This window comes from Jatropha curcas, chromosome 4 (genome assembly GCF_041381405.1).
Source record: "Jatropha curcas cultivar XTBG-Jc1 chromosome 4, XTBG_Jcur_1.0, whole genome shotgun sequence".
Taxonomy (NCBI): Eukaryota; Viridiplantae; Streptophyta; class Magnoliopsida; order Malpighiales; family Euphorbiaceae; genus Jatropha; species Jatropha curcas.
Window position 1 is genome coordinate 30,435,092 of NC_143154.1, and position 26,643 is coordinate 30,461,734.

General features: G+C 34.7%; 4 protein-coding genes across 15 annotated transcripts; 2 read left to right on the plus strand and 2 right to left on the minus strand.

The window, feature by feature from the left end:
- Nucleotides 1-1,045: 1,045 nt before the first annotated feature.
- On the minus strand, nucleotides 1,046-6,134 carry LOC105645872 (plant UBX domain-containing protein 8). Its single transcript, XM_012231602.4, has 10 exons — nucleotides 5,760-6,134; nucleotides 4,497-4,558; nucleotides 3,797-4,346; nucleotides 3,169-3,284; nucleotides 2,780-2,987; nucleotides 2,461-2,661; nucleotides 2,204-2,368; nucleotides 1,753-1,896; nucleotides 1,581-1,637; nucleotides 1,046-1,422 (listed from the first exon to the last, which is right to left on the minus strand). Exons 1-10 carry the CDS (start codon nucleotides 5,841-5,843, stop codon nucleotides 1,315-1,317), a joined length of 1,695 nt encoding a protein of 564 aa, XP_012086992.1. The 5' UTR covers nucleotides 5,844-6,134; the 3' UTR covers nucleotides 1,046-1,314.
- A 753-nt stretch (nucleotides 6,135-6,887) lies between these two features.
- Nucleotides 6,888-12,325, plus strand: LOC105645870 (uncharacterized). Of its 5 annotated transcripts, none has more exons than XM_020683998.3 (15): nucleotides 6,888-7,156; nucleotides 7,256-7,303; nucleotides 7,396-7,456; nucleotides 7,689-7,721; nucleotides 8,387-8,511; nucleotides 8,894-9,028; nucleotides 9,412-9,488; nucleotides 9,590-9,855; nucleotides 9,965-10,021; nucleotides 10,119-10,287; nucleotides 10,946-11,003; nucleotides 11,086-11,171; nucleotides 11,255-11,311; nucleotides 11,839-11,975; nucleotides 12,053-12,325. In XM_020683998.3, exons 1-14 carry the CDS (start codon nucleotides 6,979-6,981, stop codon nucleotides 11,956-11,958), a joined length of 1,470 nt encoding a protein of 489 aa, XP_020539657.1. In that variant the 5' UTR covers nucleotides 6,888-6,978; the 3' UTR covers nucleotides 11,959-11,975; nucleotides 12,053-12,325. The 5 variants fall into 5 exon arrangements, with proteins under 5 accessions (XP_020539657.1, XP_089576824.1, XP_012086989.1 ...); XM_012231599.4 differs by having other exon boundaries at nucleotides 6,889-7,156; nucleotides 12,072-12,325; XM_089720699.1 differs by having other exon boundaries at nucleotides 7,065-7,156; nucleotides 8,407-8,511; nucleotides 12,072-12,325.
- A 4,092-nt stretch (nucleotides 12,326-16,417) lies between these two features.
- CYP87A2 (cytochrome P450, family 87, subfamily A, polypeptide 2) lies at nucleotides 16,418-19,271 on the plus strand. 2 transcript variants are annotated; one of them, XM_089720338.1, is made up of 10 exons: nucleotides 16,418-16,569; nucleotides 16,676-16,869; nucleotides 16,978-17,299; nucleotides 17,386-17,535; nucleotides 17,643-17,894; nucleotides 17,997-18,086; nucleotides 18,164-18,242; nucleotides 18,349-18,455; nucleotides 18,584-18,711; nucleotides 18,785-19,271. In XM_089720338.1, the coding sequence occupies exons 2-10, from the start codon at nucleotides 16,676-16,678 to the stop codon at nucleotides 18,891-18,893; spliced, it is 1,431 nt and encodes a 476-aa protein (XP_089576464.1). In that variant the 5' UTR covers nucleotides 16,418-16,569; the 3' UTR covers nucleotides 18,894-19,271. The 2 variants fall into 2 exon arrangements, with proteins under 2 accessions (XP_089576464.1, XP_012086991.1); XM_012231601.4 differs by having other exon boundaries at nucleotides 16,418-16,869.
- On the minus strand, nucleotides 19,129-25,897 carry HAP2 (hapless 2). 7 transcript variants are annotated; one of them, XM_020683970.3, is made up of 19 exons: nucleotides 25,532-25,897; nucleotides 25,108-25,251; nucleotides 24,766-24,854; nucleotides 24,448-24,538; nucleotides 24,142-24,199; nucleotides 24,008-24,068; nucleotides 23,684-23,726; nucleotides 23,412-23,465; nucleotides 22,863-22,997; nucleotides 22,386-22,580; nucleotides 22,169-22,249; nucleotides 21,987-22,087; nucleotides 21,333-21,450; nucleotides 21,110-21,142; nucleotides 20,866-20,959; nucleotides 20,682-20,770; nucleotides 20,074-20,189; nucleotides 19,892-19,992; nucleotides 19,129-19,785 (listed from the first exon to the last, which is right to left on the minus strand). In XM_020683970.3, exons 1-19 carry the CDS (start codon nucleotides 25,793-25,795, stop codon nucleotides 19,361-19,363), a joined length of 2,292 nt encoding a protein of 763 aa, XP_020539629.1. In that variant the 5' UTR covers nucleotides 25,796-25,897; the 3' UTR covers nucleotides 19,129-19,360. The 7 variants fall into 7 exon arrangements, with proteins under 7 accessions (XP_020539629.1, XP_020539631.1, XP_020539632.1 ...); XM_020683972.3 differs by having other exon boundaries at nucleotides 24,499-24,538; nucleotides 25,532-25,896; XM_020683973.3 differs by lacking the exon at nucleotides 21,987-22,087 and having other exon boundaries at nucleotides 22,194-22,249.
- Nucleotides 25,898-26,643: the final 746 nt, after the last annotated feature.

Here is a 26,643-nt window from a genome sequence, read left to right on the forward strand (position 1 = left end):
AGTTTGATTATACTTCAGTTTCCTATACTGTATTTTCCTAAATAAAAAAAAAGAAAAGGATATTTACCTGTAGAGACGGATAAAGGAGAACTAGTGGGGGCCATCGTCCCTACATCTAAATTTTTTTCAATTTTTCCTTTATAAAATTGTGGATTTTTTTTTATTTGGTTCTTTAATTTTTGAAAATTTCTTTTTTGCCATATACAAATATAAATATTTGATTAGACTTTGTTTCCTTAATGCTTTAAAATTTTCGTAAATAATTATTTATACATACAAGATGCTTCTTATTAGTATTTTCTATGAAACTAAATTGGCCTAGTTAAGACAGCACAAAAACACAAACTTGTAACGAAAGGTGAAAGGAACAATCATAATACACCATACCCAGAGTAAAGTTAAAGAATTAAAGATAATACCTTACCAAAGTGGTAAGAAAGTGATCTCATTTGAACGGCATGAACTGGGTAACAAATAAGTAACTGACAAGGAACGGTAAAATTGGAACAATTTTACCCACCTCAAAGACTGAAATTCACTAATAGTGAATAGGAATGGGTCAAATGTACCACTTAGCTGGCTATACTGAGATCAGTAACTCGCCAAATGCTAAAGCTAACCTTATTTGGGGACAGGATGGGTACGTCACAATCCAAGCCATCATCATTCCTCTGAAAAACGCACCCACTTACTAAACAGACAAAGGAAAATCATGCCTGCCAAAGTCCCTGCATAGTTTAGTTATAGCCAGAAAGAAATATTCTACTGAAAATGTTGTTCACTGCTTATGTTATTTGACTGACAACCAAAAATCATTCTGCTGGTCCATTTTTCAGATCATGAGGTTATTGGCATAGTGTTATCTATCCCAAATCTCTAAGATATAGCTGTTTCGAAAGATAGAGAACAGAGTAGATGGAGCAACATCGATACATAGAACTCCAAGCCCAAAAAAAATAAAAACAAAAGATCTCGTTTGCGAGCACAGAAAGCCCCATAACCATAATACCACTCTTACAAGACAACATTCGAAGAGACGAAGCCCTATCCAACATCTTAATATATCATAAATTACTAAATATGTACAGAAGTATTTCTCATGAACTATTAAGCACCCCATGAAACAAATTCCAACCACAATTGCACTGCCCCTCAAGTCGAAATGTACGTGTTCATCTACCCAAATGCCATGCAATTTGTCCAAACAGCACAGACCCAAATAAAACCCCCCAATATGATGTATTACCACATATTTTAATGAAAGTAAATCTTCCAAGGGGTAATTTTCTACAATTCCTAAAACATCTGTCATTGTTAGATCAACTCCAGAAACAAGGCCTCCTGTTTGCTAGTCAAGCCGAGTTCATTCAGTGTCAATGCACTCTCTCCATCGCTGAAAGCACGCCTCGGATAGGGTCTTACCTGTTCAAGTAACAATAAGTTAAGGAAATTTTCCTATAAATATAGTCGCAAAAATATACATGATGCAAAAATTCTCTTAAACAGAAAATTAAAGAAACATAGACAGATATTCATAAAAACTTGGGTACGTATGTTCTCTTAAACAGATAAGCATTTACCAGTTTGTAAGTGCCAGGCTTGACTGCCCTACCAATATCTATAAAGTCGAAAAGAGACTGCAAAGAAAAACAATTGATATTGAGAAACAAAGTTGGTGTATACAAGTATAAAGAAAGAGGGTGTAAATAAGTATACTTTATACAAGCAAGTTACTTTCTTTACAGAACTTACCCTTAAGTTGTCAGACTTGAGAAACCGGCGGCCACGCCGGGTGCCATCAGGCATCCTTACCAAAAGTGTTACAGCATTCTCATTATCTGATGCTGGTTCCTGCGGCAGAGAAGCTTCTTTTGCAGCCAATTGTCTTTCAAATTCCTGATATTTAGCACACATCCAGCTTTTAACGAACATTAAAGATACATTAAGTTGCAAATGTTAACCATCCAATCCAGGAAAAAGTATACAGAAAGTCAATGCTTGATTGGCAGCATAATACACAGTTGCCAAGGCAAAACCAAAAACATGAAACATAAAGGAAAAATATAAGATCAGGTTTAATGAAACTTTTTTCACCACAAGACTATGACGAACTACAACACAAATTGACCAAAAAAGAGGAGTAAGATTTAGATCACAACCTCCATGGAATCCAGTTTTAAAATGAGACAATATATAAGCATACCTGTGCTTCCTCCAATTTCCTGCGAGATTCTTCCTCTTTTTGCCTCTCTTCTTCAAGAGCAGCTCTCCTAGCAAGTTCTTCTTCTAGACGACGAGCTTCAGCTTCCTCCAATGCCTTCATCTCCTTTTCTCTGTCTGCTGCCAATGCCGCAAGATACTCATCATCCTGCATCCATTGAATAAGTTATGTTATCAGAGCATTACTGATGATTCAAAAACTTGAATCTTTATTTTCTGGCTGGAACCCAAAAAGTAAACCTGCTGTTCACGGATCAATCGCTGAGCTTGCAAGGATGGTGACGGAGGACGAGGTATCTGCTGAGAATAAGGCCCTTCAGCTTGCATGAATTGGTGAGGGGCGTAAGCAAAGCGATATCCAGTCCCTTCAGGAATTCCACCAAACATTGCAGCCTCAAGCATGACGGCCTCATCATGCTCTAGAGAAGAGATGCCTCCCCACTTCAAATTGTTACAAAACAAAAGGCCAAAGAAGATGAGTTTGCTTATATAACATCCGAGTCTCATTAATTCTGGAACTCAATTGAATTATTTTAGAAGGCATAATATAAAAGGAAACCTCATCAGAATGAAAGGAATTTCCATTGTGCTGTGGATGACTGCTTGTATTATTTTGTCCAGGACTGGATGGTGGACTAGCCTCCACTCCAACATCTCTGGCAGATTCCACTGAGCCAGAAGATGTACGTCTTGATCTATGCCTAACAAGAGGCTGTTCCTCCACATCTTCAGTTTCATCCTGAATAGACAACCTTCCTGACCTCAACCTAAACCGCAACCAGTGAAATCTGTCAATTTTCTCACCTCTGCTAGTGAATAACTTTTAAAACATATTGTTTAGCATCCTTCGTTGTGATCATATCGTTGCAGAGAAATGCCATGACACACAGGGTTGCAGAAACAGATTCACATAATATGTCTAAAGAGCAACAAGCAATATAATATTACCTTCCATTTGAGGTTGCTATTGGCCCCAATTCCACCTCATCTGTTTTAGAAACTCCCATTTCCGATGCTCCAACTTTTCCCCCCTGCTCCCGTAATGCTTTCTCTTGTTCTGCTGCCTGGAACCATTCCAATATCAAATGAGACAGGAGAAGTCTATAACTAAAACAACAGATGACAGCAAACCTTCAAGGAATCCTTTTCCTCCATTTTTAAGGGTAGAAGGAGGATAAAAGAAGATTTCATTAAGGAATGAGAAAGAGAATTACAAAAAGGATGAAAATGCAATCCCCTCTCCAACAAGAAAGGCTTCTAACATTGTGGGGTCTAAGGAGGTCAGATGCACACAATCATCTCCTTGCATCATCATATTGAGGCTATTTATGTGGTTTACACCTATGATCTTCATACAATAATAGAGCAACCTTGCTGTTGTGCCATGTCTCTATTCTCAAGCAAGTAAAAAACAAAACACAAAAAACGTGTACCTCCAGGAAAAACTGATGTATCATGATGACACAAATTAACTTATAAAGCAAATACTTCTACTAAGTAGAATGAAAAAACTAAAACAGTAAACATATTAAAATCTCCTGCATTGCATATAAAATAATTTGTTCAGTTAGGTTACCTCAGCGTCCTTCTTTGAAGCCTCTATAGCTGCCCGAATCATTTCTTCTTCTATGTCATTGCCATAGTCTGGCAAATCATTAAATTCAGGAGCACTAGGTCTAGCATGTCTATCATGAGCACCATCACCAGAAACATCACCTCTTTGATCAGTCCGTGATGTAGCCTTTCCGATTAGGCTAGTTGGAATATCATCATCATCATCAACTATGACAGTCCCACGAATATCAGGGCCAGATGCATGTTCAGTTCCAGTTACATCCTCAATGATAGGTGCATGACCGGAACGGCTAGTTGAATCACTACCATCCTTAACCTCTATAGGTATCTCTCTCCTCTCTCTTGGTTGTGAAACAAATGGTGCACGGTTCATAAAATCAGAACCACCATCAAATAGACTTCTATGGAAGTGTGAATCAAGAATTGAAAACGGGTTCATTGTACTAGCCTCAGATAGAAGTGACAGAGGATTTCTCCTAGGTGCAACTTCAGCTGGATCATCTACATCCATAAGATCGTCTTGAGGAGCAACAACGGAAGTTCCATGTGCACTAAACATGAGAAAAAAAATTAAAACATCACTCCTCAAACTTGCTAGAAGAATTGCACATTGCAAAGTCTAATTACCAGAGAATGGAAAATAAATATTGAAAAAGAAAAGGACAATAAATAATGGCATCCAAAATGCTAAAACCACTGACGTGCTTCTATCTCCTTCACTGAAATGTGCATTGACAGCTGCATTGAGGTCACCATGATGCTCCTAATTGAAAGCAAAAAAATGTGTAAGAAATTGCAAGAGCTAATCCTCAATTACATTGATTCAAAATTCTAACAAGTAAAAGGCATTATCCTTGAATCTGAAATTAAATACACAAGACAAGTTCAAAAACTAGCATTTACTTGTATAAATAACCCCAAGAGATTCCTCCGCAAAAACATTCTCCCAGGAAAAAATGTCTCATCTTTTCCTATTATCATAACCAGTTCCTATCATCAACAGCAAGTATACCCGAATCCTTACATTCAAAAGAGCACAAACCTTTTCAAAATATTTTTTATCAGTCTAAATTAAAAGGCAGAATAAGAAGAAAAAAGGCATAAGTGCAAGCAGCACGTGATGATTTTAGAATCCACAAAAATAAAAAAGATCATTCAAATGCTTTCATAAAAGTTTGCAAGATGATATGGCCTATCAATAAACAATAGTATCAATGCATTCCACTGCTTCAAGCAGAGATTCATCAATTGTAATACACGTACTAAAACATCAGAGCTCCCCACCATTTGAAGCTGACAGTTACGCAATAAAAGTTGGGCTAAAGGGATGAATTTAAAACAGAACTTTGTGAAACCGGCAATAACTCACGCCTATCCACCAGTTCAGAAGGCCATTGAAATACAATTGAGAAACTAGTACAATCAACCAATTCTGAAGAAACCCAATTACCCAAAAAGAAAAAGCAATTAGCAAGACTCAGAATTTATAAAGGACAACCAGTCTCTAAATCAATGAGTAGGTACGCTTAATTATATGGACTTGTCTCAATTAAAAGCATATTTCAATTTCCTCCACGCATTCTAGCAACTCCTTGAAAATACTAATCATCTAGAAGAAAAATTCATTATAAAATCTGACCCAAAAACCACATTAGCTTCATCAAAGTTCCAATCATCACTAGAATAATGATAATAGTAAGACTAATAATCAAATTCAAACCGGAAGATAAAAATGTCATCCACACATTAGCTGCTAAAACTAAATCAATAATGCTGACAAATTTTTTCTTAAAAAAGAAAACCCTAATTAAAAATCACAATTACACAATCCAGCGTCAATCTAAACACAAAACAAGAGTAACATTATCAAAATCATCTCGCAATTACAATCAAAATTGAAAACAACAAGAGAATGACAGAGCCGATCAAAATTAAAACTAAAAGTTAATAAATAATGATAATACCTCGAGTGTCTGCACCGCAACAGCTTCGGTGACGCCGGTGATGCTCATAAATGTGTCGATTGCATCTTGATTAGGCCTAGCCATATTGTTCTGAATCGATTAAGCTAGTAATGTTAATAATAATAATTTAAACTGTGTTGAGAGTTTTTTGTGAGAGTTTCTCTTATGGAAAGAGAAGAGAAGAGATATTTGTTGTGGAATCTGAATAGAAGGATCTAAATTAGGGGTAAAAATTAAAAATTTTGTTGTTTGGTAAGGATTATTAGCATATGTTGAATGTGAAACCGTGAAGGTGCTTTGAAGAGTTTCTACAATATTCTACGCTTTTTCTATGGTTAATGGCTTGCTTTGTTGGATTGGAGAAGAAACGGGTTTGTTTGGTTTTTGTCAATTTCTTAATTGGGCTTAAACAAGTAAACCTGACTTGCTGGGTAAGTCGCCCAACACAAGCCAGGAATATTTTTGTCAACCTTTTAATTGTTTTTTGCAAATATATACTGACTGAATAAATTATTTGATTCTGCTAAACAAAATGTAATTTTCCCAATTTTTTGAAATTCAAATATGCAAGATTAGGGGGTTAACTCATATAAAAACAATATTGGAGAAAGATAATTATAAATCTGATCGAAATTAGTGTTATATTTGTAAAATTTATAGATAGATGCTCACGAGAATATCAAGTTATGTTCTATTAAATTAGTCGTAGTATTAGTGTCTCATCAGAAGTTAGAAGAGAATAATATTTTATAATTCAAGCTCTCAAACTCTAAACAATATTGTAAAACAGTATTAAAATACTAAAATTGAGAAAGCAAAAAACAAAAGTTAATATGTTTTTTTTATTTTATTATATATATATATATATATATATATATATATATATATATATATATATATATTATTTAACAAACCGAGATTGAATTCAATTTTTTGAGTTTGAGTTGTAATATACGTTATTGAGTCGAGCTCAAATTTAACAGTAGTTAGCTCGGATCCACAGAGCTCGTTTACAGTCTGGGTATGAACAAAATCAAGGAATTTCACAGCCCAATAGGCCCAATTTCATCGAACAAAGGCCCGATGCGATAAAAAATTTGTAGCGGAACGCTTTAGACGACGTCGAATTAGACGTTATTTAGATACGCCGTGCTCTTCTTCTGAAGTCTCGCATCTGGTCCCTGGCTCTCTTTTCCCGGTGAAAACCAGTAGCCTGAAAATGGAGACGATGAGAAAAGAAGAAACCAATCAAGAGAAAAAGAAGAACAAGGGAGTAGGATTTTGGAGATGGACATTTTGCTCAGTGATATTAAGGCTCTTTCTCATTTCTTTCTCTCGAAATCTCAATTTATCTTCTCGGCCCGAAGTCTCCACTCCTCTCACCAGCCTACGACGCCGTATCTCCTTCTCTGTCTCTGTTTGCATTTGAAAAGCTTACAATACTAACTTAATTATTTTTTTATTATTATTATTTTTTTTTTTTTTTGCTGCTGTAGTTGCTGAAGGTTACTGGTTGAAGCAATTATCGATGTCTCCTTATGCAGGTTTGATTTTAATTTAAGAATTCGTGGTTTTTATTGTTGAATATAGGTGAATTGATCTAGAAAGTAGTTGTTTTTACTGTTTGGCTATGTAGGATCTATGTACCATGGTTCTCCATTGTTGCTCTCACTGCTTGGACCGCTTACTGTTAAAAGGTAAAAATGCATTGAGATTAATTTTATAACTCGATGATCTATTAATTTTTGGCTGATTTTGTTAAGGTTCATTTCTATATGATCTTGTTATTTGAAAAGTTTTGAGCTGAGTTCTATTAAAATTTTTGATACTTTATTATGTTAACTAGATTCTTGAATCCTAATTAAATATTTCCATTTTTTTTGGGAAATGCATGATAATCGATTCAATATGTTTTATTTGATGGTGCAGAATTGAAGGGCAACCTGATCATGTATTGTGCAGGTATGACCATTGGTGTTGGTTGCCGCTTTTTTTAGCTAACATGCTATGCATTAAAAGTTTTGTGTTGCATTCATTTTTTTTTTTGTACATGTTTCTTGGTATATGTGTGTGTGTGTGTGTGTGTGTGTGTGTGTGTGTTTGTGTGTTCAAAATTGTCTATGTGTGTTCTGGAGTGTTGTGTTCTTGTTTATGACCAGGTATGTTAGCCTGGTCTGTTCCTATGATTTTATGAAAAGTTATTTTAGTTCTTATTTTATTTAAATGTGATCAGATATGCATGTCTAGCTTTATCGTGGATGTCTGTATAGAAAATCATGAGAATGATTGTTGTTTAAAGTAGCAATATCTGAATTTATATATCCAATAATATTTTTAATATTCTTGGTAACTGGTTAATCACTTGAAGTCATTAATAAGCGGAAGAGTTAGTATCTTGTGATAATTAATCATTTGCTTCCTTTGTTCACATTTCACAATATAGAATGAAGTCTTGAGCTGATGTTTTTTTGGTTGGGTTGGTCTTGTTGAGGATGTTGTGTTTGGATCTGTGTTATGCTTCATTCTAATGCAACTTAGACTTACATTCATAGTGTATTGTTCTCTCTTATCTTGCTTTTATCGGTCATTTAGTCTGGCAGTTGATATCAACACATTCTCGTATACAGTTTGCTTTTTGTCATTGCAGATATTATCAGTGCTATGCTTATTCGTGCGACTGGCTGGAAGCTGCAAATGTCATATAGACAGAGCTTGAAAGCACTTGATATCGTTAATGTACTAGAAAACTCAGGTAGTTCTGAAATGTATCTTCATTTATGTTCTGATGTGAGCTGGATATCTTAAATGTTTTATTAATCGGAATTAGGAAGTACATGCACATTTGATAGAAGAGACCTTAAAAAGAGGAAATTTTATTAAGATTAAAAAATAAAGGTTAACAGCAATGCAAAAGAGAGGCTCAAGTAACCTTGATACTTTTAGTGCCCCAAAGACTAGTTACCCTGCGCTTTTCTTCATCATGTTGATTAAGAGCTTTTGATTCTGTATGGGAAAGCAAATTTTGGATGCCCTTTATATGCATAGTTGATTGAATTATATTCAAAATTATATTTGTCTCTCTTCCATCCTCCCCTTCATTGTTTGATGAAGTGCAAAATCGATCTTGTTTCCAGATTTACTTCCTTCAGGAGATATTGCTGCTCTTGTGTACTTGTGGAATCCATTCACAATAGTTGCATGTGTGGGTTTGTCAACTTCACCAATTGAAAATCTGTTTGTTGTACTAACACTTTATGGAGCTTGTACAGGTAAGTTTTCAACAGTCTTTGCATGGTATCTATTGATTATATTTTGGATTATCACGGTGATCTTCGCCTCCAACTTTGATGAGAATTTTCAACTTCAATTCTTCCCATAACTATATTTCACATTGATGTTTGTCTCTTGAACACAGTCTTTCATATTACTGGACCTAAAAACACCATGATCTTTGTAATGCTGATGAATTGTAGTGCTCTCCATGGTGTCATTTTAGGCATTCTACATTTTTGAACTCCCTTGATTGTCTTTCATAAAACATATGCGAGTAGGGTCTATTTGCAGTTGATTATGGATGGATGAGTGTGGATCCTCTGCTTGAAACTTTTGTAACCTTTTTTTTAATTAAATATTGTTCTTTGATGGACCACAGGGCTAGTTCCCTTGGCAGCTTTTGGATGGGTTATGGCAACGCATTTGTCCCTTTATCCAGCAATTCTAATTATTCCGGTTAGGTCTCTTTTCCTATGGAATGCATGGAAAATGTTCTTTGAAATTCTGTACTGCCATGTGTGACTCCTTGGATAATCAAATTGTTCGAATTTGTCCAGACAATTCTTTTATTAGGATTCGGTCCTGATGCTCCCCCAAGAAAGTTGTTCCTGCAGAACGGATTTTGTAAAATTGGAGATAACAACACTAGTGATTTACATCACAAACAAGAGGAAATGATCCACCAGTCAAAGCCACAAATCATTTTTAAATGGAGACCAGTCATACTATTTTTATTATGGATTTCTCTCTGGTCAGCCTATGTGTTGGTTCTATGCAGCATGTCTGTCAAGCAGTATAGTAGCCTGTGGGAGATGTTTCAAAGGTATCAGTTGAATATGTAGCCTTTTGCATATGGCTTGTTCAAAGTATGTTATTCTGCTCTTATTTAAACTCTCATATGATAATCCTTCATGTCTGGCTCTGTTTTGCAGCACATATGGGTTCATTCTTACAGTGGAGGATTTGTCACCAAATATTGGTGTTCTATGGTAAGCGGGAATATATCCTTATTATTTATTGAACATGGAGTAACTTGATGCATGGGTATTGTACTTTGACATCTGTTTGACTTTAATTTCTGTGCAGGTACTTTTTTGCTGAAGTTTTTGATTTCTTCAGAAATTTCTTTTTGATAGTTTTCCATGCAAACATCTTGTTCATGGTATTGCCATTAGCCATAAGGCTACACCACCGACCCTGCTTCTTGGCTTTCATCTATGTTGCAATCTCATCCATGCTTAAATCATATCCATCAGTAAGTTCTTCGTTGTTTGCATCGATATCCTTTTTTACCTAGATTGACTCTCTTGTTTCAAAAGTAGAACTTTTCCTGAGCATATTAACTTAACTCATACTTTCTGTCCTGATCAGTTGTCCAATTAGAAATTACTGAATTTAATATTTTTAAGTGGAACTGGTTAGCAGCATATAATTTGGAGAACACGTAATGCCATATAGATGGTATAATGGCCCCAGAGATATTTTCAAGTTATGAATATTTACACTTTGAGGCATGAGGTACTTGGGAGCATTTTACTAATGGAACCTGCCTGTTTTACCTCCTTTTGGCTAGAAAAATAGGTGAAACTTGAAAGGATGGGGTTTACATTGTAGGGAGCTTGATAGCTATATAATCATTTCTATATTTTTTATGCTCTTTTGAAAGTCACATATCTGGGAACTTGGCTTTGAGTTCCTTATATTGAGGGTGGTTGTCTTCTTTGGGATGCTAACATGATTTCAAGCTTCTAGATTGGCAAATCATTTGTGACTAAAATTCTCTATCTCTTCAAGCAGTGTCCTCCATTGAGAAGCAGCCCATCAATCATGACAATGAATTAATTTCTTTGTGATTTCTACAATGTTTGTTATTCTCTATGAATTTATTATATTTTTGGTTCAATTTTGACTAGGTTGGAGATTCAGCTCTATACTTAGGTTTGTTGGTTTTGTTTCTTGATGAATTAGCAGGTAAGTTAGTGGATTGTTTTTTCTGTTACTTACATATTTGATCTTAGTCTGGGATTTTACATCTTCGTATACTGCCATGCAGATATGCAGTTCTCTTTCTTCATCTTTTGTGGATATGTTGGGGTTCCCCTGCTTAGCCCTGTGATGCACAATCTATGGATTTGGAGGGTATTACTCTTTATGGAAAAAATCTTATTAGCTAAATCAGTAGCTCAATATCTATATCATGGCTTATTTATTCAAAATTGCAGGGCACTGGCAATGCAAACTTCTATTTTGCAACTGCAATTGCTTATGCTTGCTTGCAGGTAAATTGTTTGGTTTATGGTATGCACATTGACATTTGAGGGCATGAAAGTTTTCTTGCTGTGTTCCATTAATCCTTTTCCAAATTTCTGAATCTGAAATTGAACTTCAGCAAACCGAATTAACCGATAAAATATTTAGTGGTTGATATAATGGTTGAAATTCCCAAGAAAATCATGTGACTGAATATCTTTCAGATTCAATTGATTTTTCTCATGTACATTCTCAAGTTTATTCTCTGATAAAAAGCTATTGAAAATAGTTGTGCTTCCGAGTTAAAAGTTTGTGGCAGTGCTAACCTAATGAAAGAGCTTTTCCAAGATTTGCTTGCTTAGCTAAAAAATAATAATTGCACACACTCAGGGAGTAGGACAGATATCGCTTAGGCCGTGAAATCTTGGCGAGGCATGTGAGTGATTTGATGCACTATCCAGTAGGTGCAACTGTAGAATTCTCTGACTTTTGTGATTCACAATCTAACATTGGTTTTCTTCCCCCTTTTTTTTTTTTTGCTTATTTTATTTTGCAGATTATTTTGGTGGTTGAGAGTGTTAGTGCTATGCTTAACCATGATAGGAAGCTAAGAGAGCGATCTGCCACGACACTTCAAGATAAGTCTGTCAAAACGCCTCAAGATGAGAAATCTTAGCCACTTCTCCAAATCAGGCATGTATAATTATGATGCATCTCTTGGCCCTTAAACATTTCAAGCCCAAAAAACTCAGGAGGTTTCCTCATTTCAGTCTGTTTTGCTTATTCTAGAGTGGCTCTGTTTTCATGAATGGAAAGATCGAGTTGCTGCATCGAACAACATAACATATATCAACGCTCTACGGAGGATTGTTTTCTGAATTACAGCCTTTGATAGCTTTTGTTGTACACTGGGAAATGGACTTGGTTTATTATTTTTCTACCGAGTAGAATAGTCTATCCATCTTTAACATACTCGGTTCTGTTTGTCAAGAATTTTGTACTGAATTATTATTCAATAGAGCTCAATTTTCACTGCATTTAAACCATACGAGCCTATTTGATATTCAGATTGAAATCTATTTTTCTGAAAAGCCCTCTTTTTGCTATTGTACAAAGCAATTTTCTTAAAGAAGGAAAAGCAGTTTAGCCTTTTTTTTTTTTTTTCCTTAATTTTGTAGTTAAAATTCGTTCTAACCACGGTTGGTAAGTAGCCTTTGGAGGTTTTTACATGAGAATTTCAGTGTAAAAATAAAATTATAATAGCATCTATTATAAGAGAGAAGGAAGCCAACTCAGTCCTTGTATCATTATTACAGACTTGATCTTTGTTGGTTAGTCTGACAAGCTAACCGTTTTGATATTTGGTCCGTGGGTCATGGACAAATTTAACCAAATAATCAACTTTTTGAATTAATACCTGTCAAATAATGCCTAGTAACAAACTAGCAGTCTGGCATGAAAGGGTGATGATGATGGTGTCTTCTGTTTTTTGCATCCCCCACCACAATACAAACCTTACTAGTTTCAACGCTGTTCGTCAACTCTGTTTATCACAGATTAAGTTATACCTAATCACCTTTTAAGTTGTGATTAACTCAAACACTTGATTGAACTCGTATTGATGTACCTAATCACTAAGTGAGGAGAATCAACCTGAACCTGGTATTGGGGAGGATGCGAATGTCAGTTCTTTGACATGGAGAAAGAAAAAAAGAAAAAAAGAATAAATTTTAAAAGACGAGATATATACAGAAAGTGAAATTTCAGAGATTTAAGGATGAAAACATAAAATTTAAGAGACTATAAAATTATTTTTAAAGTTTTGAAATTACAGGAGTCACAAAATTATTTGATTTTAAAGTTTATTTATTTTATGGATTAAATCATGTATTAGGCAATCTTTCAAGTATAATTGAGACAAAGAATACATGCATGAACAATGAATAGAATGGGATTAATTGGGTTGCAAGTTTATTTTTGTAATTACCGAAGCTATACTCCTAGTGGCCCTAGATGTAGGTTATGGATGACCACAAAGATAATCTTTCTTGCTTAGCTAAATGGCTTTCATTAATTTGCTATTAGTACTAATTAATAAGTGTGCGGCAGTTAATTTATTTCAGTTATCTAAGATACTGTTTGAGTAGTAGTAGTATTAATTAAAAAATTAAATACTTAATTAAGCACCAAAAAGAGAGATGTTGATGTTTTCGTTATTCTCAAAGTTGGTGTCTCCATGTCAGCAGACCAACCTTGGCTCCATTCAGTCTCCATACGATACACGTGGTTACTTATTCATCTCTTGTACGTATGGTTAATACTTATTAAATACAGGGAAGCATACGTGTGTCGTTTTATACCTTACGGTGAAAATTCGTGTGTCCAATGCCTCAACTGGAGGTTCCTGCAGCTTCTACGTCTAATCTAACGCCTCAATTAATGTTGTAATACTTTTTCGTTTCATTTTATTTATTTATTATTTTTTTTAAATGTCTTAAAATATTTATAAAATTTTTAAATTTAGGACTTTTAATGCCTTAACGAGTTATTAAGAATAAAGAAAAGTAAAATAATTTTTATTGATTAAAATTTTAATATGCGTATTTTATCAAACTATGTAAATAAAATAAGATGGATGAAGTATTTTTTATTAACGAAAATAATAATCTTACTAATTAGACTAATTATGTTAAATATACTAGAATTTTAAAATCTTAATTACTCCCATTTAAATTATGTAAACAGTGCGGCTAAAGGTCAACCCATATAACTTGAGAGAGCAAGACAAATCTTATGGCAACATTAAACATTAGGCTGTCTTTGACTAATTGACCAGAGAGACTCATTATAGAGCGAAGCCTCACTAGACCAAAACGTCACACTTATCGAGTATAATAAAATTCAGCTACTTAACTACTAATTATGGATGAGTTAATTAAAATTATTAGTATAATCCAGTGAAATATTTTATAATCTCCCGATAATGATATTTAACATTACAGCATAAAAGGAATATTCCAAATTCTAATGTATAAACACCAATATCTCTTCATCGTATGCTTAACCATTTAATATTGCAATGTCCTTTTAATTATATTAACGCGAACTTCATTTCAAAAATAAATCGTTTAAAGTTTTTACGTGGAATTAAAAAAGTTTCAGCCGAGTAAAAATCAACCAGAATGATTTTAGTCCGATTCTAATTCAAATCAAACTAGTTTGCATATAGACTTTAGGTTGTCCGCAACCTGAGTTCCTTCCCTTAGACTGTAATTTAATAAAGCATTCCCAAGGCGCACGTAACAGACAGGAAGAACAACTTTCTCCTTAATCCTCTCTTCCTCGTGTAATTCAACACCTGCATTATTATCATCATCAATCCCTGTATTATTATTATTATAGACATGCAGTGCAATTAAAAATAAAATAAAATCTTTCATTGAAGAAATAGACAGTTGTCCAATGATCATTTACATTACAAATAACTTGCATACTTAAATGTTTCGTGCTCTTCGTACTTTCATGCTATGTTTCGTAAGCTGTAATAGAGCATTAATGTAATGTAATCGATAACATTTCTAGTGTTACACTTTCTACACAAACATACTATCTAGCTCACTATTACACACACAGCTGGGTTTGAACATGTGTGAAGCATAAAAATAAGCAACAACTAATTAATCAAAGACCATTTTTTCTAGAACCATCCGATCATCAGAAAAAAAAAAGGAATCAAAAGAATGAGGTCTTCCCATGTAACGGACTAACGTAAAAGATTTTCTTGATAGGGAGACTGTGCTTGTGGATTCCCATAATCAGATTTGTGACTTTGGACGATCAAGACAGGAAGGACCCGCTAGACCAACACAGATAGATATAAGAATTTCCAATATCATTACAAAATGTTACTTTAAGGACTAAAGAATAGAATATTTGATTTCCTAGCAACATATTATATTATATCATTGCATGATAGCTTAGTTTAGTTTCTAATTCCAAAAATCAGACCTTTACTGAGCTGTCAGTGTTCTGCACCCCATCAAGGATACCATTTCCGAGCCCATACCTACCAATTAAACATAAGATTAGAAAACAAATAACCAAAAAACACATTTAGACCTATTTAGATAAGGGAAGTGTAATCTCAAAATGGGATGAAGCCAAAGCTCTTTACAGCATTCTTACACAGTCAATCTGTTACTCCACATATTATATCTGCATACAAAATGTGAAAGGAATCTTAAAACTAAAAAATATATATACATGAGCAGACAAAGTTTTCAGTCTCCATATGCATGTAATCTAGTTCTAAGCATAGTCTTAACTTTCACTCTCTTAGGTCTTTGTCTTTGTAGCTTCGTTCAATATTGTTGTATGCAGAGATCAAATTTTAATAATCCAATTGGACATAATGGAGGGTCATTCACAGTGACCTACCTATATTGTAGTAGTAGTAGTAATTGCATTGAGTTTGAGTCTGTGGCTCAATAGGCCGGTGCGGGTGGTGCTCTATGTGTCATTATCAGTTAACATGGTCGACTAGCATAGACATACCTATGGTCAAAAAAATTTTCAAGATGAGAACAAAAGAATATACAGTAGTTGAATGCATCTAGAACCCTCTAAGGGAAATCACCACTGATGTATGCACATACATCATATTGAGAATGGTATATGCTCAATGACTACAGCTAAGGAAGATCTAGGATGAGATCCAATTTTAACAAATAGCACTTTAAAAAAAAAAATAAAAATAAAAAACAAGAAACTGTGATACATCTTCCCTGGCATAAGCACAAAACATAGATATGGAGTATGTAGCATAGATATTGAGAAGAGTTGAACAAGTTCATGAAAATAATTAGGTATTAGTATTTAATGACGTATTGAAAGATTGGTTTCAGACGCATAATTGGGTTGGATAGATACTCTGAACCTCTATACTTTCAGAGTAATTACGTGAACTCTTAAACTTGATTATCCTATACATGTAATTATACATACCAAAAAGGAAACACGTAGTAAGTTTCATGTGGTAAGCCTTAACACAGTAAGAAAAACCTTTGACGTATGGAATATAGATAAGTGACATAGAAAAATAATTTTAAGCTATTCTGTTCTACGTTCAACTACTTTATCGAGCAACTTAACTATTTGCTTGGCTAGTTCCAACTTCTGTAAATCTTATATAAGATCTCCTGATGGATACTCAGATACATGCCAGCACTTTATTCTCTTCCCTGTCTAATCTTCCCACGTTTCCCACCTCAAAATCTTGTTATTTCTGGTAAACTGCATCTGTCCTTTTTCTACTTCTGTCTAACATATAACAGTATCTTAATCTTGTCCTCAATCCAAGATCTTTTCTGATCTTGCATTTACATCTGTGCAAGATGTGGGCTTTGTGTTTTGGAGCGTTGGTCATTATAAGTTTCACACGTTGGGTTTACCGCTGGAGAAATCCCAGATGCAATGGGAAACTTCCCCCTGGCTCAATGGGATTACCACTCCTCGGCGAGACATTTCAGTTCTTTGAGCCCAACTTTTCCGCTGATATTCCTCCCTTTGTCAAAAAGAGAATGAAAAAGTAAAATTCTTCTAATCTAATCGCTGGTTCAATAACTACTGCATCATCATCATCCACAACTAATACTTCTTATTCTTCGTCATCTAAAGTTTTTCCTTTTGTTTTCAGATACGGGCCAATATTCAAGACTAATTTGGTAGGAAGGCCAGTGGTAGTATCGACAGACCCAGATCTTAATTACTTCATTTTCCAACAAGAGGGACAGTTATTTCAGAGCTGGTATCCAGAGACATTTACACAAATCTTTGGAAGACAAAATGTAGGTTCATTACATGGGTTCATGTACAAGTACCTCAAGAAAATGGTGCTAAATCTCTTTGGTCCTGAAGGCCTTAAGAAAATGCTCCCTGAAGTTCAAAAAACAACATATGATAGATTATGGCTATGGTCTCATCAGGACAGCATTGAACTAAAAGAAGCAACTGCTAGTGTAATCTCTGATTAGCCATTCTTATTTTCAAAAGTTTCTATTAGAAACTCATTGTCCTGGATCTAATAGTAATTTGACCTTTACAGATGATATTTGATCTGACTGCAAAGAAGCTGATAAGTTATGATGAAAATAATTCCTCAGAGAACCTGAGGGAGAACTTCGTTGCATTCATGCAAGGCTTAATCTCCTTCCCTTTGGAAGTACCTGGAACAGCATATCACAAATGTTTACAGGTATACCCAAGTCAGTCGATCATAAAAATTAATTCCACAAATGAAATTTATATTTCCTCAAATGACAATGTCAAATTTTTGGCTTTTACCATTCTATGTTTTCTCAGGGTAGGAAAAGGGCAATGAAAATGTTAAAGAACCTACTACATGAAAGAAGAGCAAAGCCGAGAAAGCACCAAAGTGATTTTTTTGACTTTGTACTTGAAGAACTTCAGAAGGAGGGATCAATTCTTACAGAGGCAATTGCTCTGGACTTAATGTTTGTGCTACTATTTGCTAGCTTTGAAACCACCTCCTTGGCCATAACTATGGTCATCAAATTTCTCTCGGACAGTCCACTGGCACTAAAGCAATTAACGGTTCGTAAGAATAGTTAAATATGATAAAAAATAAAAATTGAAAGTCTTTACCAACTTATATTAAATCAAAACATGACATGCCGTCGATGTTCCTCTTCCCAGGAAGAGCATGAAGCAATTCTGAGAAATCGAGAAAATGCCAACTCTAGCATTACATGGAAAGAATACAAATCAATGACATTTACATTTCAGGTGGGTCTATTTTTCTTCTACCAGTTTAACATCATATCAATAGTTTTGTTTTAACAATTGACATTGTCAATCTGCAGGTCATCAATGAAACGGTTAGATTGGCAAACATTGTTCCAGTAATCTTCAGAAAAGTGCTCACAGATATCCAGTTTAAAGGTATGTAATAACAATTACGGAAACAGTTCCAGACCACTGCAAAGCGAGTCTTGATTATGCAAGGAACATGTAATTGGAAGTATAAGACAGATTGGTGCTAATGCAGGATATGCCATTCCAGCTGGTTGGGCAATTATGGTCTGTCCTCCTGCAGTACACTTAGACCGAGCAAAATATGAAGATCCACTTACCTTCAATCCATGGAGATGGGAGGTAGATGTTGCTGAAAACTTTCTGTTTTAAATCTCCAGCAAACATTTCAATACTAAAATGAGTAACCAAAATGTTTTTAATCTTTGATTAAAAAACTCAATTTTTACTAATATAACGGTGGCAAACAGGGACGGGAAATAACTGGTGCATCAAAACATTTTATGGCTTTTGGAGGAGGCATGAGATTTTGCGTTGGAACAGAATTTACAAAGGTGCAAATGGCTGTATTTCTTCATTGCTTGGTCACAAAGTACAGGTAATAAAATACTGCAAAGATGATGTGTGTCATAAAGAGAAGACAGTGTAACCTTTCTTATTGTTCGTTTCAGTTGGCAAGTAATTGGAGGAGGAAATACAGTCCGAACTCCTGGTTTACAATTTCCTAATGGTTACCATGTTCAGTTCATGGAGAAAGAAACAGGATTTAAAAAGTACTGAGAAATTCCAGCTTGGCCTCTTACCACCCAGAATTGCTATATACAAGCTGCAAGAACGATGGCGGTTAACACAGCATTTGAAGTGTATAGGCATCAGAAACAAGGATAGCATTCATTCCCCAAGCAGAGACCAAGCCGCAGTTTTGAGAAGGATCGCGCCAAAATTTTTCACCTTTTTTTTTTTTTTTTTTTTTTAAATTGTCTCATCAAGTAAATGCAGTAAAAAAAAAAAAAAAAAAAGAAAAAGAAGTTTCATGGCATCTGCAAATCTAAATACACACGCTTGGCACAGTGAGAATTTACTTGTAACAGTTAGATCAAATTTTTCAGTCATATCTTTTCTCGTTACATCAAAGAACATCAAACATTCTCTTTCTTCTCCTCATTTGTACCAACTCTACCTCCTACCTTCTCTGCTCATTTACTCTGCACTTGGCAATTTCATCTTGATTCGTCACGATGGGTCATCTAAATGGTCCTCGTGTGGTCTTTTGCCTTTCTATGTCTGTGGTGGCCAATATTGTTCCTCTCTATTCCATCCAAGTTGACTTGCTGCTTAATGCTTGATTTCCTACCACTCCTGTGCTTACTTTTGTCCTTATGAACATGGTGAAGATAATAATAGTAATCAGTATCTCTTCCTGAATGGTTATGCCTATGCTCCTGAGGAGTTCTTGTTTGCCTATATTGAGCACCGTGCTTGTGGTGCCTTCCACCCAACTCATGATGTTTATCATCATGAATGTTATGATGGTGGTGGTGGTGGTGGATATCAATATTATGTCTTGAAATATGCCTACTTTGCTGTTTATCAGACCAAACATGAACTTCCCACCAGTCATAAAGAGGATCAAAGAGTCCTTTCTGATGTAAAAGCCATAGTAGCACCAGAACTGTCACTCAAAGTGCATGGTATCAAATGTTTTTTATCACCAAGATAATCAAATCATGTAATTACTTTGAATTGAAAGAAAATTTTGTTTAAAGAAAAGGCTCTACCTGTTGGGAAAATGGCCAAAAGTAGACCAAACATTACCATCCAACTCATACATATATATTGTATGTGGCAACTGAAATCGAAGAAACTTATGCATTTCCTTCTGCTTGCAAAAGAACCACATGTATATGATTATTGAACAGTTGAAATAAGTTTATATTTATGTCTTGCCAAAAGGACGAACCTGCAAGTTTTTCCAGTGATGAAGTCGACTAAACCTTCCCACAATTTTTTCCAAATGTTTTCAATAGATTCTAAGAAACCATTGATATCAGTCTTTGGAGGTTCAAAGGGAGCAACCTGCACAAATGCTTAAAATTAAGTATTCTAGTTGCAAAATAGTATTATGAAGATTCAACTACAAGTACTGCTGTTGCTGCTTTTTATGCATTGTAAAGAAAGTGTATATGAGTTCTCTTTAGATATATTTTCACAATTTGGTGAAATTTCACAGCCACTGACTAAATGAATGTAATTGGATCCCTGATAAAAGGATTTTAGGGTAGTGAAAAGGATAGGATGACTTGGGGCGAAGAAATGCAGAATATTTAGTAGAGGATTATGCCTTTCTAAACACGTAATGCAGAATGATTTAGAAAAGCATTATGCCTTTCTAAACACGTAACCAGTAATCTAAGTAGAATGGAGAAAAGAACAAAGTCCATAGAGACATGCAGCTAGAATGAGATTAAAACTTAGTTGAGCTTGTCAAGTTATTATGATTGTTTTGAGATCCTTTTATTAAGAAGATAAAGACGCAAGATAAGTAACACCTCGGTGACTACCCCAAACCTGTGATCCATTGTTAATAATGGTCATTGTAGTAGAAAATTGGCATTCAGCTCTATCAACTTCATTAAAATTAGAGTCCTTCAATATAGCTGGCAGTAAAGCACGATGATTGAGATTTAAAGGTCTTTCACCTATCTTTTACAAGAATAGCAAGAATTTTAATAAAGGCCTAAAGTAACATTACCTGAACATACATACTTTGCAGCTTGATCAGTGGTTGGATAGAGTTTAAAAGACCTTATTGCATTTTCATTTGGCTTCATAATAAAGAACTGTTCCTGCAACCATTAAGCATTTGTTTTGAGAAGTTGATCATTGCACCAGCAGAAAAAAGAATACATACAATAGGCAAAAAGGGTGTCCCATTGCACAAACTACTGTGGGATTTGGGCAGGGTCAGATAAACATTCAGGGAAAAAAGCTTTTACCTCCATGAGGGAGACTCCACTTGAGCAGTCAAACTGCAAGATGGAGAAATTCATACATTTATATTCTAAACAAAGTTTTAAAGATAATTAATCAAAATTGTAATGCAATCATGATCACATTATAACCCTGGATATCCATGTTTTGGATTCCTCATGCCCTAGCCTAATCATATTTTTAAGCATTCAGCAACAGAAGGAATGTAGAAGACCAAGTTCAGAATACCGTTAAACTGTATGATGCTTCCACTTCCCCAATGTTCTTTGTTGTAATTGTAGCAACTCCAAATTGAGTAAGAGCTTCAAATGTTGGGACAGTTACATTTAAGATTTTCCCAGGACTCCTAAGAAGGAATAGAAACCATCACAAATATTCTCTTTTTAGAAATAGAGTATGTAATGAACTATATATGTACATACTTATATATATATATATATATATATATATATATACCAAATCAATATATTTTCTAAATACATATACAAGATAAGAAAATAGATAATTAGTCTGTATATATTTTATAAGAAAGTAGATCAATATGAGAAATGTATATAAGCATGCACAGTGACCGTGCATCTTCATATTACAAACAAGGAGATGGTCTTGGCTTTGTCTCACGGCACAAAGAAAAAAAAAATATTGAAGCTTAATCAGAGACAAGTACGGTTAATTCACTCTTTCTTCTTGAAATATATAGTCCAAACGTGGACACCAAATGTCCCCTCAACCCAACAAGGTTCAGCATTTGGGCATACTCCTAATCTGGATTGTGCTTTTTCCAGATAAACATGTCAAGAGGTTGCAAATATTAAAAGTGGCAAACTCAGCTAGCTATAACATGTTTTGTAGTATCAGTATCAATGAAGTATGAATTTTAACCTTTGGTAGACATATTCTATGTCATCGGCACTAAGTTCTATCAAAAGATTTGTGTTAAGAACTTCAGTGATTCCTAGGGAGAATGAATAAGTCCCTGCATTCTACATTCAAATGCAGTAGTTAATAAAACTCAAAAAATGGAATTTTATTAAAGATCAAATGCACAATTGCTGAACCATAACTGGGTGCTGGTTTATCCTTTCAAACCTTCCTTCCACACCATATAGTGGTAATTGCTTCCTATCAATTCGGTTCTGATCAGCCTGCATGCTCAAGACAAGTCTCTTCTCAGTGCAATTCAAACATAAGAAAGCTACATATATTACAGAAAGAGTGAATATAAGAGGTTATATGAAGCATACAAATTACTGAGACAACTAGTCAGCATAACATACTTACATCTCGGTAATTCCATAACTGATTATGCAAACAACTCCAAAATGGTGAAGAACAGAAGTTTGGCTGCTTATGGAAAGCCTCATAGTTAACACCAATTTTGTTGCATTCGCTACCATCTAAAGTAAATCTGACTCTCTCAAGCAGCATCCACATTGAAAAGTTCCTCCCCAGATCTTTTGGTTGACCAGGCTCACCCTTCCAACATAATATTAACTCTCAGCAACATCATATTATTCAACAGGCAATCTGCAAAAATAAGCTAGATGGCAAACCAATGTCCAGCAACCAATTTTTCCCCCATTCCCGATCAGTACCAAAAGCAATGTGCTATAGCAAGCTTAGTATCAAACTAAACTTTTCCAAGAGATGTAATGAAAAAAAAGACGCCCTATTAATTTGGTTAGAACTTTCGCTTCTTTCCCCATAAGGCAGTACAAATTAAGTTTAACTTTAACAATACAAGTGATAGAAGTGTACCTGCCTTGGGATCACAAGGTAGAAGTCTTCAAATGCAGGAAGACTTGAGTAGCCAACAAAATCTCCAACAAGATTTACCCTTAAAAAATTATCCTTGGAAGTTGCTGTTTTGTTTTCAGGCCCAACTATCACTTCCTGAAAGCAAAAGCAAAAGGTCAGTAAAGAAAAGGTCAGTAAAATCTTCCATTAGTGAATCTATCGTGGCATTTTTAGTCCAATCCAATAAAACAAAACTAGGCATTATCCAAATCAATTATGAATTCACAATTCCATTCAGGTAGCACCTAGTAAGAGTTTAATGGCAGAATAGAACTTATTATCAGAAAATGAAGTAAAGAAGTGCTGTTGTTTGCCATACTATAGGATACACAACCAAACAGAATATGGATGGATATAATTATGTCCATGGCAAGTCATTGGAAGAAAAACAAGCACAAATCTGCTATTATAGGCTACCTTATAGCAGACAGAACCTAAGTAGAGTGCACCAACTTGAAACATAAAACCTTAGGCATATATGAAGGTACTACATCTTGTGAAACAACATACCGACATTAGAGATCTCGTCTTCACCAGTATTCGAATATTAAATCCGATTGATCGCTGTCCAATACCAAAAACATGAAACCTAGGTGAACAATAACTATTAATTTTGGCAATCGTTAGAATAATCGAAGACTAGGAAAAATTAAAATTAAGTCGCATCAACTGAGTTTAAAACAATACAATTTGGATCAGATATATGGAATTCTTTTACTCCATTTCTACCCAGTTTAGAACTAAATTCAGAAAGATCTAGAGCTCCTAATTGTTTTCACTACCTTCCTCCACATTATCCTTGGTCCACCGCTCCTCTCATTAGACCTGCAACTACAACATAATCAACCTTCCAGACATTGCATTTGCTGGTCTATATAATCTGAAACTTTGTGACGTCTTATAACCAGCATTTAACCAGCAAGCACAAAATCATTACCAGGTAAACCAGGAGTTAACCAGCAAGCACAAAATCATTATCAGATAAACCAGCATTTGTAATTTGATCTGTTAAATTTTCGACTTAAGTTGTAAAACTTTCATTAAGTAGACAGAGATTTGCTGGTAAAGCAGAGTTAAAAGAAAAAGCTCTAGCATAAAGGTCATACCAGTCACCAGGAAATCTGAGACAGTGCGCAGTATTTGCCTTTCCTTTCATCATTTTATCAACTGATAAAGGAAAAAAATCAATCATAACACAACGGTAATTTTGAAACTGCTGGCCATTGTTAAAATCACTTACAAAAGTTTCCACATGATGAAGGTACTCGCCGTTGAGGACCACAAGGACAACAGATTGGCTAAGCAGAAAAAAAAAAAAAAGAATGAGACAGAAACAGAAGACATAGTACAAACCAGAAAGGACCAAACACAATAGAGTACAAGAAGCATAACCAATAAACATGATAAAAAATAAATTATGTATAAACTATTTCATAAGAAACGTTCAATAGCTACCTTTAAGTAAACTATTAGTTAGATAGTTATACATACTCTGGTACATGAGTATACAGGTGCGAGTACTACACAAAAGCAAATGAATACATACATATGTATGCAAAATGGGATCCAAAAGAGATTGATAAGTCAAAAATGCCACCTCAGTATACTCAATTATGCGACCATTTTTGTCCTGCAACCTACAAAAATAGCTATAATGAGACAGGAGTTCAGATACATACAAAATAATGAAATATAAATCTTTCAACTGCTAAATGCTAATATTTTTGTCTGACCCTGCAAAGTCACTCTGAACTATAAACTTGATCTCTAGTTAAGAATAATCTGAGAAGTTAAAATCCACAAAAGCATTTCTAAAAGTTATTCATTATGATCACAAACTTTAAGACAACAATAAAGTACTTGCCTCTGGCATGTCTGAACAACACTCCCACCAGCATTAGGCTCACATTTGCGCGTCTTCACAAATAATTCTTGAGGTTTATAAGCAACATCCTAAAATTCATTTCACAATCAACATGATAAGTCAATCCAGGATACACAAGAAATAGTGACCTGATTCAACCAAATCGTTATAGGCAGTCAGACAATTTGTGCTGAAGATGCAAATGTTGTGTTGCTATATCAATTTTAACTTCTCACTACAATCGTTTCACAGTACAAAAATATGACATGACAACTTTCCAAGAAGTTATAAAGTTGAAACGATAAAAAATCTCAATCTTAGGTAACGAAGATAGTGCCGTACGCGTAAATACGTAAGCTCATACAGGGCATACACAGCGGACTTATTGATGGTTATCACCGGTGGTACTCGCAGTGTTCGCATGTTGTTGGTCGAATTCTCCTCCACCTCCACGATCTCTGCCACAATCGACGCCTCTTCTCCACTCTACACAGGAAACGACAATTAACTTAGGGGAAAAAATAAAAAATAAAAAACAAAGAGAGAACAATCAACAGACGAACGACCTCCTAATTTAATATCCACCTTCCACGTTTCCATGACAAAACAATTTTACTACTCCGAATTAAAAGAAAAAAGTCAAAAATAAATTCCAAAAACTTCCTTGAAGAGTAACTATCGTCATTACATCTCTAGTTAGGTAGAAAGAAATTAGACAAACAATACCACCATAAAACGGTAAGCAAATGAGCGAAGTAAAACTTACTGAACCACTGGGAACGGCCATGTTCAAGACGATTTTGGTCGTGCAATCGAGAGTATCAGACTCGGAGCCTTTCTCGCACCTTTCAAGCTTCGATTTCGATAGAATCTCCACTCCAACAACACTTCCCGCACTTAAACAACTAACCATCCAAAATAATATTAACACTTTAATCTGCCACCCCATTTTTTTTTCCTCTGGTGAAATTTTTTTGGTTCTGAATTCTAATCGAGCCCAAAATTCCCCCGTTATTTTTGTTTTGAGCATTGTATGCGACAGGAATTTATTAGCGATTTTGACGGGTTTATTTCAGTTTTGAAAAATACAAAAAAACTGCCAATTAACGGTTACCTTCTTCAGATAAATATCTTCCTCTGAAGTCTCAACGTTGACAGCGATGAAGTGTTCAATTAAATGAAATTGATATTGGAACTTGTAACGACGACGTTTTAGGTGCATGTGAGTTTTGGGCTTGTGTGCAGCCCCATGTTCGTCACTCATTCTTAACCTTACCCGGTAATAAATCAGGTCCATTATATTATTTATTTATTTATTATTTTTTGGATGGGTTGCCCATAACTTGCTTGGTCCAAGTACTTTGATCAAATAGTCAACCTTAAATTACATTTTTTTTTCCTATTAATTATTAACTTGAATTAATATTTTGAGGTACCTACCACAATAAAAAAAGTACATAAATAATAATAATATCTATACCCAAACCAATCAATTTTATTATCTTTTGGATACATTTTTGTTTACTTTTTTCGAAAATTGAATACTTCATTTTGATTTATCATTACATCACTCTGCAATTTACATTAATTACTTGATTTTGATATGTATATTTAAATCGGATAATTCGACATAGTTTATTATTATTATTTTGGTATGAAAAATTTTTAATCTTTCATCCATAAATCCAATGAAGATATCTATATATTAAGCCAATTAATTTGACTTGAGTTTAAATTTATTATTTTCAACTTCTAAAATAATTTTTAATACCGTTAAGTCAAGAAATTTTTAAATAGACTCAATCTATCATGTTAGTTATAGATCCGGTCAATGAAGGCCCACCTAATGAAATAAAGCCAATCAAGAGTTTTCTTTTT

Excerpts from the sequence above, each read along its gene's own strand:
- LOC105645872 (XM_012231602.4), bottom strand. The coding sequence starts at position 5,843 with ATGGCTAGGCCTAATCAAGATGCAATCGACACATTTATGAGCATCACC. Across the intron at positions 1,897-2,203 it reads GGAAATTGGAGGAAGCACAG|GAATTTGAAAGACAATTGGC; the intron begins GTATGCTTATAT and ends GCTAAATATCAG. Across the intron at positions 1,423-1,580 it reads AGCCTGGCACTTACAAACTG|GTAAGACCCTATCCGAGGCG; the intron begins GTAAATGCTTAT and ends TTACTTGAACAG.
- LOC105645870 (XM_020683998.3), top strand. The coding sequence starts at position 6,979 with ATGGAGACGATGAGAAAAGAAGAAACCAATCAAGAGAAAAAGAAGAAC. Across the intron at positions 7,457-7,688 it reads GGACCGCTTACTGTTAAAAG|AATTGAAGGGCAACCTGATC; the intron begins GTAAAAATGCAT and ends TTGATGGTGCAG. Across the intron at positions 10,022-10,118 it reads CCAAATATTGGTGTTCTATG|GTACTTTTTTGCTGAAGTTT; the intron begins GTAAGCGGGAAT and ends ATTTCTGTGCAG.
- CYP87A2 (XM_012231601.4), top strand. The coding sequence starts at position 16,676 with ATGTGGGCTTTGTGTTTTGGAGCGTTGGTCATTATAAGTTTCACACGT. Across the intron at positions 17,536-17,642 it reads CATATCACAAATGTTTACAG|GGTAGGAAAAGGGCAATGAA; the intron begins GTATACCCAAGT and ends ATGTTTTCTCAG. Across the intron at positions 18,712-18,784 it reads TGCTTGGTCACAAAGTACAG|TTGGCAAGTAATTGGAGGAG; the intron begins GTAATAAAATAC and ends TGTTCGTTTCAG.
- HAP2 (XM_020683970.3), bottom strand. The coding sequence starts at position 25,795 with ATGCTCAAAACAAAAATAACGGGGGAATTTTGGGCTCGATTAGAATTC. Across the intron at positions 24,200-24,447 it reads ATCCCATTTTGCATACATAT|CCAATCTGTTGTCCTTGTGG; the intron begins GTATGTATTCAT and ends TTTTCTGCTTAG. Across the intron at positions 22,250-22,385 it reads AGTTATGGAATTACCGAGAT|GCTGATCAGAACCGAATTGA; the intron begins GTAAGTATGTTA and ends TTGAGCATGCAG.